At 34.5% G+C, this 15127-nt stretch overlaps 1 protein-coding gene and 1 pseudogene across 1 annotated transcript in view; one reads left to right on the top strand and one right to left on the bottom strand.

The window, feature by feature from the left end:
- The window catches only part of LOC139512483 (uncharacterized), a 90096-nt gene that overhangs the window by 51068 nt on the left and 23901 nt on the right, over window positions 1-15127 (bottom strand). Inside the window, exons 10-18 of the mRNA XM_071300116.1 lie at window positions 14739-14857; window positions 8365-8474; window positions 7875-8027; window positions 6376-6500; window positions 5494-5631; window positions 4679-4888; window positions 2850-2939; window positions 2141-2221; window positions 952-1075 (exon numbers count right to left, since the gene is read on the bottom strand). Coding sequence (XP_071156217.1) covers window positions 952-1075; window positions 2141-2221; window positions 2850-2939; window positions 4679-4888; window positions 5494-5631; window positions 6376-6500; window positions 7875-8027; window positions 8365-8474; window positions 14739-14857 — 1150 coding nt within the window. The remainder of the gene's footprint in view (window positions 1-951; window positions 1076-2140; window positions 2222-2849; window positions 2940-4678; window positions 4889-5493; window positions 5632-6375; window positions 6501-7874; window positions 8028-8364; window positions 8475-14738; window positions 14858-15127) is intronic.
- Window positions 12256-13997, top strand: LOC139510370 (uncharacterized; annotated as a pseudogene).

Raw genomic sequence — 15127 nt, 5'->3', positions numbered from 1 at the left:
AATAGTTTAATTACTGTCCAACAAAATAAGATGAAATTATTATCAGAAAAACAATTACCCCCCCCCCCCCAAAAAAAAAAAAATTAATGTAATAATTTCAAGAAACAGCAACCTAGAATTTTCACCTATTGACCCAAATTTAATAGGCTTCTTCACCAATTTTCCTTGTTTCTTCAATTAGTAAAAGTTTTTTTTTAGTCATAAGAAACCTCAAATTAAAAAAACAATGCATATGTTTTTTATAACTCAATGGATAGTTTTCATTATAAAACTTATGTACATATAATTTTTTCGGAAGAAAATTCTTTAATATGTTCTTATTTAGAAGAAGTTTACTTTATTTTAATTGCTTCCTGAAAAGCAATTCCCCGACATATTTTCCGTATGCAAAGTGACCTCAGTGTGACCAATCTCACAAAAATCCAGTGATCGCAATACACATGGATGTCCTTAAAATAAACTATTATCTGATTGTACATGTTAAACACATGCTCAATATCCATACCTTTTTTGTTCATTGTTGACAAACAGGTGACAATCGTTAAACCTCGGTTTCAAAACACGAACTTTAATTACCTGCCACATTTTCAGAACAACAATGACCGATTGAAAAAAAAATTGACGATCATACGAAATTTAGGCACAAAAAATGATATGAAGTTAATGATGTTTGTATGCATTGGTTCAAGAATTAGAATAACATTATTTTCACCGGTCACTCGTTTATTATGACTTTAAACAAAGCAAAGGAAATTCCACATTTCATCCAGCAAGAGTTAGTTTCCGACAGACAGTCAGACAAAATAAGCAGGACAGATAGATTAGAATGACAGATGCATTAAGCGACAAATAAATGCTAAGGAAAATTTTGCACTATGACATTATGGAAATACAAAAATAAAAACAAACATATATGTTTTTTTTCAGATTGGTATAAAACATTCCCATTACCAGATATCTGTTGTCCATCTTTTAATGTCCAGTCTTCTCCACCATGATCAATTCCAGCACATGGTGGTTGGATCACCTCCCCTAGTTCCCACTGTCCTACAAGGCCTCCATGCAATGCTTCCTCCTGTTATCAAAAAATTGTTAAATACTGTGTTATAATGAAGCAATTTGTAAATTACAAATCATAAATGCACCATATGTTTTTAATGCACTGATACATATTAAACCGATTTATAAGATCCTAAAATTTTATAATTCTCTGTCCGATGGCAGGAATAAAGTGAGAAAATATTGTATATGTTCTTTTGATTTCTTATAAAAATGCGTGCGTAGCCTGTTGCTTCTGTAAAAAATACAAATGGTGCATTTTATCTTGCAATTGGGTGTTCTACTATACAGATACAGCCCTACAGATATCGCTATGCTGTATCTGTATACTATACAGATATTGCTTTAAAACACCGCCCACTGCCAGACTGAGTATTGTATGAACCTGCGTGACCTCAGAATGTATATTGCAGAAGTCGCATTCCAATGACGTATTAATTGCAAATTAACGATTAAATTTTCTTTTATACATTCTGTTTGTTATCAAACATTTCTTTAGAGCAATAAGAATCACACTATTTTCTGATAACATACACACATGAACTGCAGTATTTTCTACGATGACAACTATCAATTTCAAAACTTGAATGTGTATGATTGTGTTACAAAAACAACCATGTCAATTTCAGCATGCATGTTTAGTGAATGTCGAGTCTGAAGCGTAGGACAACTTGTACACTCCTGTTTCAAATTGGACAATGTTTTGTTATTTGTTTTTACTGTTGAAATAAGCTATTATATTAAAACAGATAATTATTTGCCTTGAGCGATGTATTATTGTTGACCATTCAAGATTCTTTTTTTGCGAACCCGTCTTCAGCTGAACTGAATGTTTGATTACTGTATCGTATTACTACACGGGCCTCAAGGGATTTCAAATTGAAAACAAATGAAAAACATGTGTTTTTGTGTCTTTCAAAACACAAATAATATACAGAATTAATTGCAGGATAAAGACAATAACCTTGTTTCCTAGCCTCCTACAAATACAGCTGATGTTTAAAGACACTAAACAGTTATTGTCTATATAAGCACAGAGAAGAAAAGTGAAACTTGTGCATTTGAAAATATTCTTACTTACTGTTGCCTGATCATTTCCTTGATGATTCATACTTTTCTCAAGCTCTGATACTTGTAATGGTCGCTTCCATACTTTGACTGTCTGAAATAAATAAATATATAAAACTTAACTTAAACAAAAGCAAGTAATTAACTAAAACTATAAAAAAAAAAAATATTTTTCAGTAATGTTTTTAAATATTTTAACAAGAAAAGGTCATCACAGTAACAAGTTATTACACTAAATCAATTTCTTTCAATTAAGGTCCATACTTCTGATATGTTATTGTTCATAAAATCATTGATAGGTTTTATAGCTTATTTCTGTTTTTAAACTAGATGTGTCAGTTCAACACAAATGTTCCTGTTAATAAGACTTAATCATACAAAATTGTCATGAAATCCAACGGATTTAATTCCCTTAGTACTAAAAATCGACTAAATCAAATTCTAGCCCCCAAAACACTGTGAAAATCAATAGAAACCAAGTTGGTGAACTAATTATCATATACCAACTTGATCAGAAACTGACAACTGTAACCAAAAATCTCATATCTATAACCATTATCATTTCTTATAAATAAAAATATTTTTTCAAAGATAGAACATGATAAACACTATTATAGTAATACAAACAGTGGACACTTAAAAAAATGTTGTTTTGTTTTGGTCCTAGTAAATAATTCAAATTTGATCTTAGTTCAATATATTTTCTTTGTAATTAAGCTTACTTTGATCATTCCTTTGAATCTATTGGTTGGACAACAAACCTCTCCACCTATCCATAAACCACTGGTAGTTGGCAATACATTCGGATTAACCTACAAACAGAATAAGTTATACACAGATTTACACATTTTTGTCATGCTTCACATTTGTATGGAATCTTGCATCTCCTGGCATTATTGGGTCTGATATAACCCAAAGTACTTCACATACTGCTTAAAATTAAGAGGCATTAATGCTAAATACAACAGTAAACTTATATGCCAATTATCTATCATAAATATTTAATTTGAGCAAACCTGAATATTATATGTTTACAACTTTATCAATTATGCACTGACTTCCAAGACATGTATTGTAGGTTAGACAAGAACATACTAAAATGATACTTCTGTTTAAAGACAGTCTTAAAATGTCTGAAGTGCAAAATGGTTTAATATTTGTATTAACTAGAACAAGAGTGCACACTGAAATATCTCGTCTTCTTTACTAATCATTGATATTATGTTGATAGTCATAAATATAAAGCCTTATTACAACTGTCACATAAACTAAACATAAACCAAGAAAACTAAACATTGACCAATGAACCATGAAAATGAGGTCAAGATCAGATGAACCATGCCAGGCAGGCATCTACAGCTAACAATTCTTCCATACAACAAATATACTTGACATATAGCTTATAGTTTAAGAATACAGACCAAATATAAAAAAGAAGATGTGGTATTATTGCGAATGAGACAACTATCCACAAAAGACCAAAATGACACAGACATTAACAACTATAGGTCACCGTACGGCCTTCAACAATGAGCAAAGCCCATACCACATAGGCAGCTATAAAAGGCCCCGATAAGACAATGTAAAACAATTCAAACGAGAAAACTAACGGCCTTATTTATGTAAAAAAAGAACGAAAAACAAATATGTAACACATAAACAAACGACAACCACTGAATTACAGGCTCCTGACTTGGGACAGGCACATACATAAATAATGTGGTGGGGTTAAACATGTTAGTGGGATCCCAACCCTCCCCCTAACCTGGGACAGTGGTATAACAGTACAACATAAGAAAGAAAACACAAAAACTTAAAACACAAAAACTTAAAACACAAAAACTTAAAACTGAGCAATGAACCGTGAAAATGAGGTCAAGGTCAAATAAAACCTGCACGACTGACATATAGATAATAAAATACTTCCATACACCAAATATAGTTGACCTATTGCATATAGTATTAGAAAAAAAGACCAGAACTCAAAAACATAACTTTGACCACTGAACCATGGAAATGAGGTCAAGGTCAGATGACACCTGCCAGCTAGACATGTACACCTTACAGTCCTTCCATACACCAAATATGCTAGACCTATTGCTTATAGTATATGAGATATGGTTTTGACCACCAAAACTTAACCTTGTTAACTGATCCATGAAATAAGGCCGAGGTCAAGTAAAAAATATGTGATGGGCATGAGGACCTTGCAAGGTCAGCACATACCAAATATAGTTATCCTATTACTTATAATAAGAGAGAATTTAACATTACAAAAAATCTTAACTTTTTTTTCAAGTAGTCACTGAACCATGAAAATGAGGTCAAGGATATTGGACATGTGACTGACGGAAACTTCATAACATGGGGCATCCATATACAATGTATGAAGCATCCCTGTCTTCTACCTTCTAAAATATAAAGCTTTTAAGAAGTTAGCTAATGCCGCTGTTGCTGCCGCCGCCAGATCACTATCCCTATGTCGAGCTTTCTGCGACAAAAGTTGCAGGCTCGACAAAAATAATATGGCCCAACACAATACATCTCATACCTTAACAGCACTCTGTTTACCATTAACATAACTTATAACATGAGTGCCATTCTGGATTGCTGCCACTAGATACCACTCTCCAGTCTGGATCCTGACACCTGTGTCAATTCCACGAGTACATGCACTGTCTGTTCCTTTGTAGTAAACCCAGAAGTTCTCAAAATGATAGATACCATAATCTAGACAGTCACCCACTCCTCCAATTATTGTCTGCAATAATAAAATAAACATATGTACATTATTTCAATCTTCCTTCTTTTCCAATTTGCTACATACAGATTAATGCTCATTTAAATTATCATCAAATTTTCTTCCAAAGGCATTGATTTTGAAATAAAGTTCAAAATAAATATTATCTGCATTTTTCCTGATGGCTTCTAAGAACAGAGTGACTATATTTTGTGGATTAATTTTAAAAAAGAAGAAAATTGTCACTTTCTAAAAGCATACAATAGTATTCGGTTTAGTACTAGTAAAAATTCTACCCTCATGAAGGTGTACTATTTCCTTAGGGATCAATACGCCTATTATAAAGTTAAATCCAGAAGGTAGAAACAGTCTTCTTTCACATTCATAAGGCTGTTATCAAAATTTTAAAATCTTAAAGTTTTTGTTTATTGCATGGTCAATACCACTTCTTGTAGACTGATTTTTTATTTGGTATATTTTTATAAATTTTCAGCCTATATTGTGTTATGAATTTTAAAAAGCTTTTCAGAGATATATTTCTTAATTGCAGAACAAAATATAACATTGTAAGCAGTGAAATTGAGCAAAGGTTTCAATTTGTGACTGTATATTGTATACATACTTACCCTTCTGACTCCATCTGCCTTGTCTGGTCTAACCCATGCAGCCATTGTGTAGACTGAGCCAGGGGACCACATTCCTAAATCAACATATCCTTCTCTTGTGCCATCAAAAACAGACCCACAAGAAAATGGTGGACCAACCTAATCAAGAATTGAGAAATCTGGCCATAAAATTGTGTGAATTATTATTTCTTCTGTCACTACAAGTAAATGCTTTCTTTTAAGATAAGTAATTATGCAGCTTCAAATTACACTTAATCATAAAACTGAAAAAAATCTGCACATATCTGGACAAATCTGTACTCTTTCAGCATTGAAAATAATGTTCACATAGATATGATAAAAGTAACTGCTTTCATGCATTACTGCACTGTCAATTTTTAAATTGTTAGAATGGCAGTGTCCTGCTACACTTAACCTCTTTACTTTAACCTTTTTCTCTTAAATTTTGGTAACAGAAGTATATGCAGCTACTGACTGGGACAATAACTGATATTGTCTAACTTTGAAAAAAGCTTGACAAAAAAGTATACTTTTAGAGAATTACAGTAAAGATAAAAGTAAATCACAACAAGAATGTGTCCATAGTACACAGATGCCCTGTCATTTTCTGTGTTCAGTTGACAGTGAAATTAGGGTCAGACCTGTAATTTTGCATTAAAATTAGAATGATCATATCATAAGGAACCTGAAGAAGGACAGACAAATGAACAGACAAACAGACGAACGAATGAACAAACGAATGAACAGACGAACGGATGCGCAGACCAGAAAACATAATGTCTGTTACATGGTCGGGTTGTTGTCTCTTTGACACATTCCCCATTTCCATTCTCAATTTTATAATGCCCATAAATGGGGTATTAAAATAATAAAGACCCTTACATCATTGCTTTCAATACAGGTACCATATGAGGTACCATTATAGGTGAAAGGAAATATACAATGATCACCAACATTGTCTCCACCATATGTTTTCACACTGTTAGCTGGGACAGCATTACATATACCTGAAAGAAGATATCATTAAAATATAGGTACATCATTACAACACAGAATCTGAGCACAAAATAGGGTAACAGCTTCACACTGTTAGCTGGGACAGCATTACATATACCTGAAAGAAGATATCATTAAAATATAGGTACATCATTACAAAACAGAATCTAAGCACAGAATAGAGTAACCAGCTTCACACAATTAGCTGGGACAGCATTACATATACCTGAAAGAAGATATCATTAAAAATATAGGTACATCATTACAACACAGAATCTGAGCACAGAATAGAGTAACCAGCTTCAAACTGTTAGCTGGGACAGCATTACATATACCTGAAAGATGATATCATTAAAAATATAGGTACATCATTACAACACAGAATCTGAGCACAGAATAGGGTAACCAGCTTCACACTGTTAGCTGGGACAGCATTACATATACCTGAAAGAAGATATCATTACAACTGTTATTAACACAGAATAGGGTAACCAGCTTCACACTGTTAGCTGGGACAGCATTACATATACCTGAAAGAAGATATCATTACAACTGTTATTAACACAGAATAGGGTAAACAGCTTCAAACTGTTTGTCGGTATAGTTTTTTTTCCAATTCTTCATAAATTTAAAATATTAGTTGAGAGTTTAATAATCTTTAATCATTAATATTTATCAAGATGTAAATATCTGTTTACTCTGTCAACCAATTATGTTTGCCATCATATTCAAACTGATAGTAATTGATATCAACAAAAAGTTGATCTAGTGATTGATCTAGTGATTTATTGATGTTTTAAAAACTCTATTTTCAACACTATGGTGCCAGTCAAGTTTTTATTGGTGGAGTGAGACTGCGTGCCCGGAGAGAACCACTTACCCTCACAAGAAAAACTGACAATCTTATTCAATAAAGATTGGAGTTGAGTGCACCTACAGGATTCAAACTGACAACCTTAGTGTTGACATGCTGGTGATACAGTAGTCTGACTATTTAGACCACTCTGCCACCAAGGCCCACACACAAAGTTCAAAGATGTTAATCAAAATAATCAATGTTGTCAAACAACACAACATATATTAGACATGGGACAAAGTCTTAAAAAATCTTAGCCAAACTATTTCATGGCAATGTTTAATACCATTTTATAAAACGGCTAGTTGTGTTTAAAATTTGAACAATCAATATTGGAAAAGGTAAAGGTAACAGTAGTATACTGCTGTTCTGAATTCATAAATCGAATGAGAAAAAAAACAAATCCAGGTTACATTAAACTAAAACTGAGGGAAACACATCAAATGAAGAAATTCTTTTGCATGTGTCTGGATGAACTATAATTAGGTGGATTGAATACATAATTTTGTTTTAATTAGAACATCCTTACCCCCTGATCCACAAGCACTCTGTCCATTCTGTTTTTCATAAAAGCTGCAGTAATCAAATGATTCACATTTGCTACCATAGTAACCATCATTACAGATGCATTCTCCAGTGACCATGTGACAATGACCTCCATTTTGGCAGCCACAATCAAACTCTGTAATATAAGAATGACTCAAAAATTAAATATTAATAATGTGACCTGTCATTTTTTTAAATGTACTGACTGAGGAAAATATTGACACAAAACAAGTTCTTTTGAATGTCATATTACATTTACTTACAGTTTGTTTGGTACAGTAAGCCCATGTCTTATTTTTGTAATAAAGTCAAAATTGGGACCAAAGAGAAATAATTCATAATTTTATACTGAAAATTTGAAAATAAGTCCTTCTTTTTTAAGTCTACATTTAATAAATATACACTAACAATTACTCCAGACCCTCCCTTCAATAAGTGGAGATTATAACTGTGTCTTCTGAACGTTTCCTTACTTTTACACCTAGCCTGCAGACGACACTGTTGACATCCATGTCTCATGCTACAAGTTCCTGTTGTATACTGTGCATTGTCAGCTTCTCCATTACCCTTCAGTTGACCTGAACTGGAGCAAAATCAAACATATTTTAATTAATACAAAAATATTCTCTTACTAAGAATATTCTTATAATAAAGTTTATATAAGATAGTAGAGTTTCAAATTATCATTTATCATACTAGGTGCAATGAGGCTGCCTGCAAGACCTATTTATACGGTTGAACAGTAAAATGTAACAGTCCTTTTATTGGACCCTATCTACAGTTAAATTTCAGCAAGTCAACCCACACAATCGATGACAGTCCTGAACATTCAAGTATGACTTCACAATCAATTCTAATTATCAACAAGTCACAGATCTTCAAATATATATCAATTTTACTGTAGAAAAAACTTTATAACTTATGAGGATTTTTTATTCTGAATCTTAAACAATTCTTACAGTTTATATCCTTCAACCCCTGAAGTTCGTCCAACCCACAAGTTTGTCCGCCATCATTGTATTTATTTATCACGCATGCAGAAGACCTGTGACGTCACTTTCCAGCTGAGCGGCGTTCTATATATAGTAAAGAACAACGTGGATAAGTGAAACCAAAACATGAGGTTGAAACAGGTAAAAAATCATTAAAATAAAAAAATCCTTGTCAAAATCGCCATTTTTACTAATTCCCCTTTCTACCAATCTTTAAATCGATTTTTTAATAGTAAAACACAGGGAAAATCCCTTCCAAACAGAGTTGCCGGTTTGTTTACATTCCAGTGATCAAGACTCGTGACCTACAAAACTATAACAGGCCAAGCAAACGTAAAAATCGTATCTAACAAATATGGAAATTTTAAGGAATTTTATGCCCAGATTATGAAAAATTCGGGAAAAATGATGAATTATTGCTATAAGATGGCTTCTACTGCCAAATGTGATTTTCCCACACCATCATGGTTGCAAGCTAGAGGCTGTAAAGAGCCTGTCGCTCACCTTGGTGTTTGAGAATATTAAACAAAGGAAGCAGATGGATTCATGACAAAATGGTGTTTTGGTGATGGTGATGTGTTTGTAAATCTTACTTTACTGAAGATTCTTGCTGCTTACAATTATCTTTATCTATAATGAACTAGGCTCAGTAGTTTCAGTGGAAAATGTTAGTAAAAATTTACAAATTTTATGAAAATTGTTAAAAATTGACTGTAAAGGACAATAACTCCTTAGGGGGTCAATTGACCATTTTGGTCATGTTGACTTAATTTTAGGTCATACTTTGCTGTACATTATTGCTGTTTACAGTTTATCTCTATCTATAAAAATATTCAAGATAATAACAAAAACAGCAAAATTTCCTTAAAATTACCAATTCAGGGGCAGCAACCCAACAACGGGTTGTCCGATTCATCTGTAAATTTCAGGGCAGATAGATCTTGACCTGATAAACAATTTAACCCATGTCAGATTTGCTCTAAATGCTTTGGTTTTTCAGTTATAAGCCAAAAACTGCATTTTACCCCTATGTTCTATTTTTAGCCATGGCAGCCATCTTGGTTGGCTGGCAGGGTCACCGGACTCATTTTTTAAACTAGATACCCTAAAGATGATTGTGGCCAAGTTTGGATTAATTTGACGCAGTAGTTTCAGAGAAGATTTTTGTAAAAAGATAACTAAGATTTACAAAAAATGGTTAAAAATTGACTATAAAGGACAATAACTCAGGGTTCTCGCTAAGGATTTTTGAAGGCGAGTCCAGGGACTCATCATTTTTAGGTATGATGAGTCCAACAGCAAGAAGAAAATATTTTATTGCAATATAAAGTAATATTTTAGTCTCCATTTCCTAACAGAGCAATGAAATGAAATTAAATTCAGATCACTTTTAAACTTTTGCTATAAAATGATGATATTTGTGTTTAACTGTGTTCAGTTTATACAAAATATTTCAATCTTGATGCATCTGTGGACTCCAGACAGATTTTGATGAGTCCAGGACTCACGGACTCGCCTTAGTGAGAACCCTGATAACTCCTTAGGGGGTCAATTGACCATTTTGGTCATGTTGACTTAATTTTAGGTCTTACTTTGCTGTACATTATTGCAGTTTAAAATTTATCTCTATCTATAATAATATTCAAGATAATAACTAAAAACAGCAAAATTTCCTTAAAATTACCAATTCAGGGCAGCAACCCAACAACAGGTTGTCCGATTCATCTGAAAATTTCAGGGCAGATAGATTTTGACCTGATAAACAATTTTACCCCATGTCAGATTTGCTCTAAATGCTTTGGTTTTTCAGTTATAAGCCAAAAACTGCATTTTACCCCTATGTTCTATTTTTTAGACATGGCGGCCATCGGACACATTTTTTGAACTAGATACCCCAATAATGATTGTGGCCAAGTTCGGTTTAATTTGGCCCAGTAGTGTCAGAGGAGAAGATTTTTGTAAAAGTTAACAGACGACGGACGACGGAAGCAAAGTGATGAGAAAAGCTCACATGGCCCTTCGGGCCAGGTGAGCTAAACTAGAGGCTCTCAAAAGCCTGTATCGCTCACCTGACTCTACTTGGGTTTTTGAAATCATATAAAAACAGATAAAATTTGACTACAAAGTAACAACACTTGGCCAGCACCTCATAAGGAAAGGACTATTCATGCTATGTTTGATTTCATTCAATTCCTTGGTTCCTATGTTAAACTAAGCCCCCCGCTGGCAGCCATCTTGGATGATGGATCGGAGACAAAGTAACAACACTTGGTCAGCATCTCATAAGGAACATTCATGCTATGTTTGGTTTCATTCCATTCAGTGGTTCTCTAAAAGATGTTGTTTGTATGTAATTCCAATAGGGTCCAATGTTAAACTAAGTCCCCCCCGCTGGCGGCCATCTTGGATGATGGATCAGCTACAAAGTAACAACACTTGGTCAGCACCTCATAAGGAACATTTATGCCATGTTTGGTTTCATTCCACTCAGTGGTTCTCTAAAAGAAGTCATTTGTATGAATTTCCCATAGGGTCCTATGTTAAACTAAGTCCCCCACTGGCGGCCATCTTGGATGATGGATCGGCTACAAAGCAACAACACTTGGTCAGCACCTTATAAGGAACATTCATGCCATGTTTGGTTTCATTCCATTAAGTGGTTCTCCAGAAGAAGTCATTTGTATGCATTTCCCATAGGGTCCTATGTTAAACTAAGTCCCTCACTGGCCGCCATTTTGGATGATGGATCGGCTACAAAGAAACAACACTTGGTCAGCACCTCATAAGGAACATTCATGCCATGTTTGGTTTCATTCCATTCAGTGGTTCTCTAGAATTCATTTGTATGCATTTCCCATAGGGTCCTATGTTAAACTAAGTCCCCCGCTGGCGGCCATCTTGGATGATGGATCAGCGTCAAAGTAACAACACTTGGTCAGCACCTCATAAGGAACATTCATGCCATGTTTGGTTTCATTCCATTAGTGGTTCTCTAGAAGAAGTCATTTGTATGAATTTCCCATAGGGTCCTATGTTAAACTAAGTCCCCCGCTGGCTGCCATCTTGGATGATGGATCGGCTACAAAGTAACAACACTTGGTCAGCACCTCATAAGGAACATTCATGCCATGTTTGGTTTCATTCCATTCGGTGGTTCTCTAAAAGAAGTTAAAAATGTAAAAAGTTAACAACGCCGACGCTGGACGATGACGACGGACAACGAGGGACGACAGACGCCAAGTGATGAGAAAAGCTCACTTGGCCCTTCGGGCCAGGTGAGCTAAAAAGGTAAGGCTTTGTTATTTCCTGACCAATATTTACGATGCAGGGCACAAAATCTAGCTGAGAATTTGCACTTTATATACATACATAATGTTAAAACCAAAAAATACAGCATTAAACAAAAGACATCACATTACATTTCAGGCTAAACCTACCTTCCTCAGGCATGATAAAAAGAACAGGCTGTACAGTCCCACAGCTTTGACAAATGCATACATATCAGTAAAGAATAATGAAATGTCACAGAGAAAAGCAGCTCTACAATTTAATGTCCCAAGGCAAACTCTACGTGACAGAATCAGCGGCAAAATAAGTCCAGATTGTGTCACCACTGGAAGGGCACCTGTTTTTTCAAAGAGGAGGCACGGATTGTGGAACATGTGAAGTCCATAGCTTCATATGGATATGGGTACACTAGACAAGAAGTTACAGATCTAGCTACTGATTTTGCCCGCACAATCAAAATAAAACCAAGGAATGAAGAATTTACCTTGAGATGGTTTAAGGGTTTCATAAAAAGATGGTCAGAGTGGTGAAACCTAGAAGTTTGGAGATTCTATGTGCAAAATGTGGTTCTGTTGCTAATGTTGAAAAGTACTTTGCAAGCTTAAAGTAAGTTGTCCTAAAATACAATCTTCAGGATAAACTACATCTCATATTTAATGTTGATGAGAAGGGTATAACACTTAATCATAAACCACCTAATGTTGTATCTGGAATTGAATGTACCACATCATCAGTAACATCTCGAAGGTCTAGTACTACCACCATACTTGGATGTGGAAGTGCCTCAGGATTTGCTGTTCCTCCATATTTTCTTTTTGAAGGGAAAAGAATGTATAATGAATTGATGAATGGTGCAACACCTGGTGCTGTTGGTGCAGTATCAGACTCAATGGTCCAATACCAACATATTCAGACAATATTTAACCGAACATTTTCTTGGCAGAAACAATGACAACGTACTTCTTCTCCTCGATGGGCATAAGTCACATGTAGCAGTTGACATAATTGAATGGGCACAGGAACACCACATCATCATTCACGTCTTGCCAGCTCATACCTCACATATTTTACAACCTTTGGATGTTGGATGTTATGGGCCGTTGCAGCGTATTTATGATAATGAATGTCACAAAACCATACGTCAAAACTCCTCAGTAATAACCAAATACAATATATGTGAACTAGCCTGCAAAGCATACAAGAAAGCTCTGCCCTCAGAAAACCTTCAGTCAGCATTTAGGAAGACTGGAATATACCCCCTGTATAAGACTGTCATCAACCAAGATCAACTGAAACCATCAGAAGTATTTACAAGAAATGAGGAATGCAAAGAAACTACAGATGAACCAAAAACAGATGAGATACAACTAAAATAAATTAAGTCCGAAAATGACAAGAAAGAAAGAAAAACCCTTGGAAAGATTGTCTCTGGTATACCCATAACTGAAAGTGAGGTAGCAAAAAAGGTTAAACAGCACGTTGAAAACCAAGGAAAAAATAAATCAAAAACCAGAGTACTGGTAGTAAGAAAACTGGAAAACAAAATAAAAAGAATGCATCCACTTCTGCTTCATCACTTACACCAGGACCTAGCCACACTAAACCTGGACCTAGCCGCATATCTTATAAACCAGGACCTAGCCACATGTCTCAAAAACCAGGACCTAGTCACATATACATTGATGATTCCATGGGCTTCAGCGATACAGATGATGAATACATTACAGAAGTCGAATTATGCTGTGTGTGTAAACAGTTTACCCCCAATCAAATTAGACTTGGGGTTGATGTTGAACTTACCAAATGGGTGCAGTGTGACAATATAGGTGCAAGCACTGGACACATCTGAAATAATGTACAGAACTGAGGGCTGTGAGGAGGAATACCAAGTTTTACTGCATGCATTGCAAGGACATGGATAGACAATTTGGCCAAATTTCTTTGTTATTGTTACTTGTTGAAAATTTTATTGTTAATTATTATTATTTTTTTTTTTTTCAATACTTACCCTTTTAAATTAACTTTGAACAAAAAATGCGAAAATGCAATGTGCTTAGCCTAATCTGTGTGACGTCACAAGGTTGTACTTTCGGTGGAGGAACTTGAGGGGCGAAAGTAGAACAGGCATTGATTTCAAGTAAGTGTTCACTTTAGCATTTTTGTTATACTACGGTCTTTTGTTGATTCTTTTTCATGTCAAAGTTTAGAATTTCATTGAATCTTTATGACTGCAAATTATCGGGAATATACGGGAAACGTAGCTGAAAATGCACCGTGATATTCATTAGGTGGACGAACTTTGGGGAGTGGAGGATATAGTTGTAAGTTATAACTCAGACATCAAATTGATCTATTGTTGATAACTCCTGTGGATTCTTTGTTGGATACTTGATTTTTTGTGGATTACATGGGTTCAGAGGAACCACAAATTTAAAGGAACTTATGCAGATTATGCCAAAACAACGAAATAAAATATCCATGAAAATGCAAAATTTTCTCTATCCACAAAATTGGTACACACGAAAAGAAACGAATCCACAGTATATGTCTAAAACAATAACTTTTACCTGTCCCAGTAAGAACATCCCACCATCTGTGATCCAGATGGACATATCACTGTTCCTGATCCTTCTACATTAAACAGAATCACATGACCAGGATTGGAATAGCGACACAGTACTTTTGGCTAAAAAAAAAGATAATACACATTCAATATATATAAGAAATCTGAATATTGAAATAATAGTCATTTTGTTCTAAATATATGTTGTTTTTTTTCTTTGGATGAAGTGTTGTTATTCACTGTCAAAAACGTTAGGATGATGAATAGAGAGATATTGTCCCCTTCATGCGAAAATGACCTACTATATCAGACTTATCGCCTGGTTTGAAATTACATTATAGCCAGTCAAGGTCGTAAAAACTTCCATTTGTTGTTGAAATTACATAAGGAACA

Source organism: Mytilus edulis, chromosome 2, assembly GCF_963676685.1.
Source record: "Mytilus edulis chromosome 2, xbMytEdul2.2, whole genome shotgun sequence".
In the NCBI taxonomy this organism is placed as follows: domain Eukaryota; kingdom Metazoa; phylum Mollusca; class Bivalvia; order Mytilida; family Mytilidae; genus Mytilus; species Mytilus edulis.
Note: the sequence above shows the minus strand (reverse complement) of the source record. Positions and strands in the feature narration are given on the sequence as shown.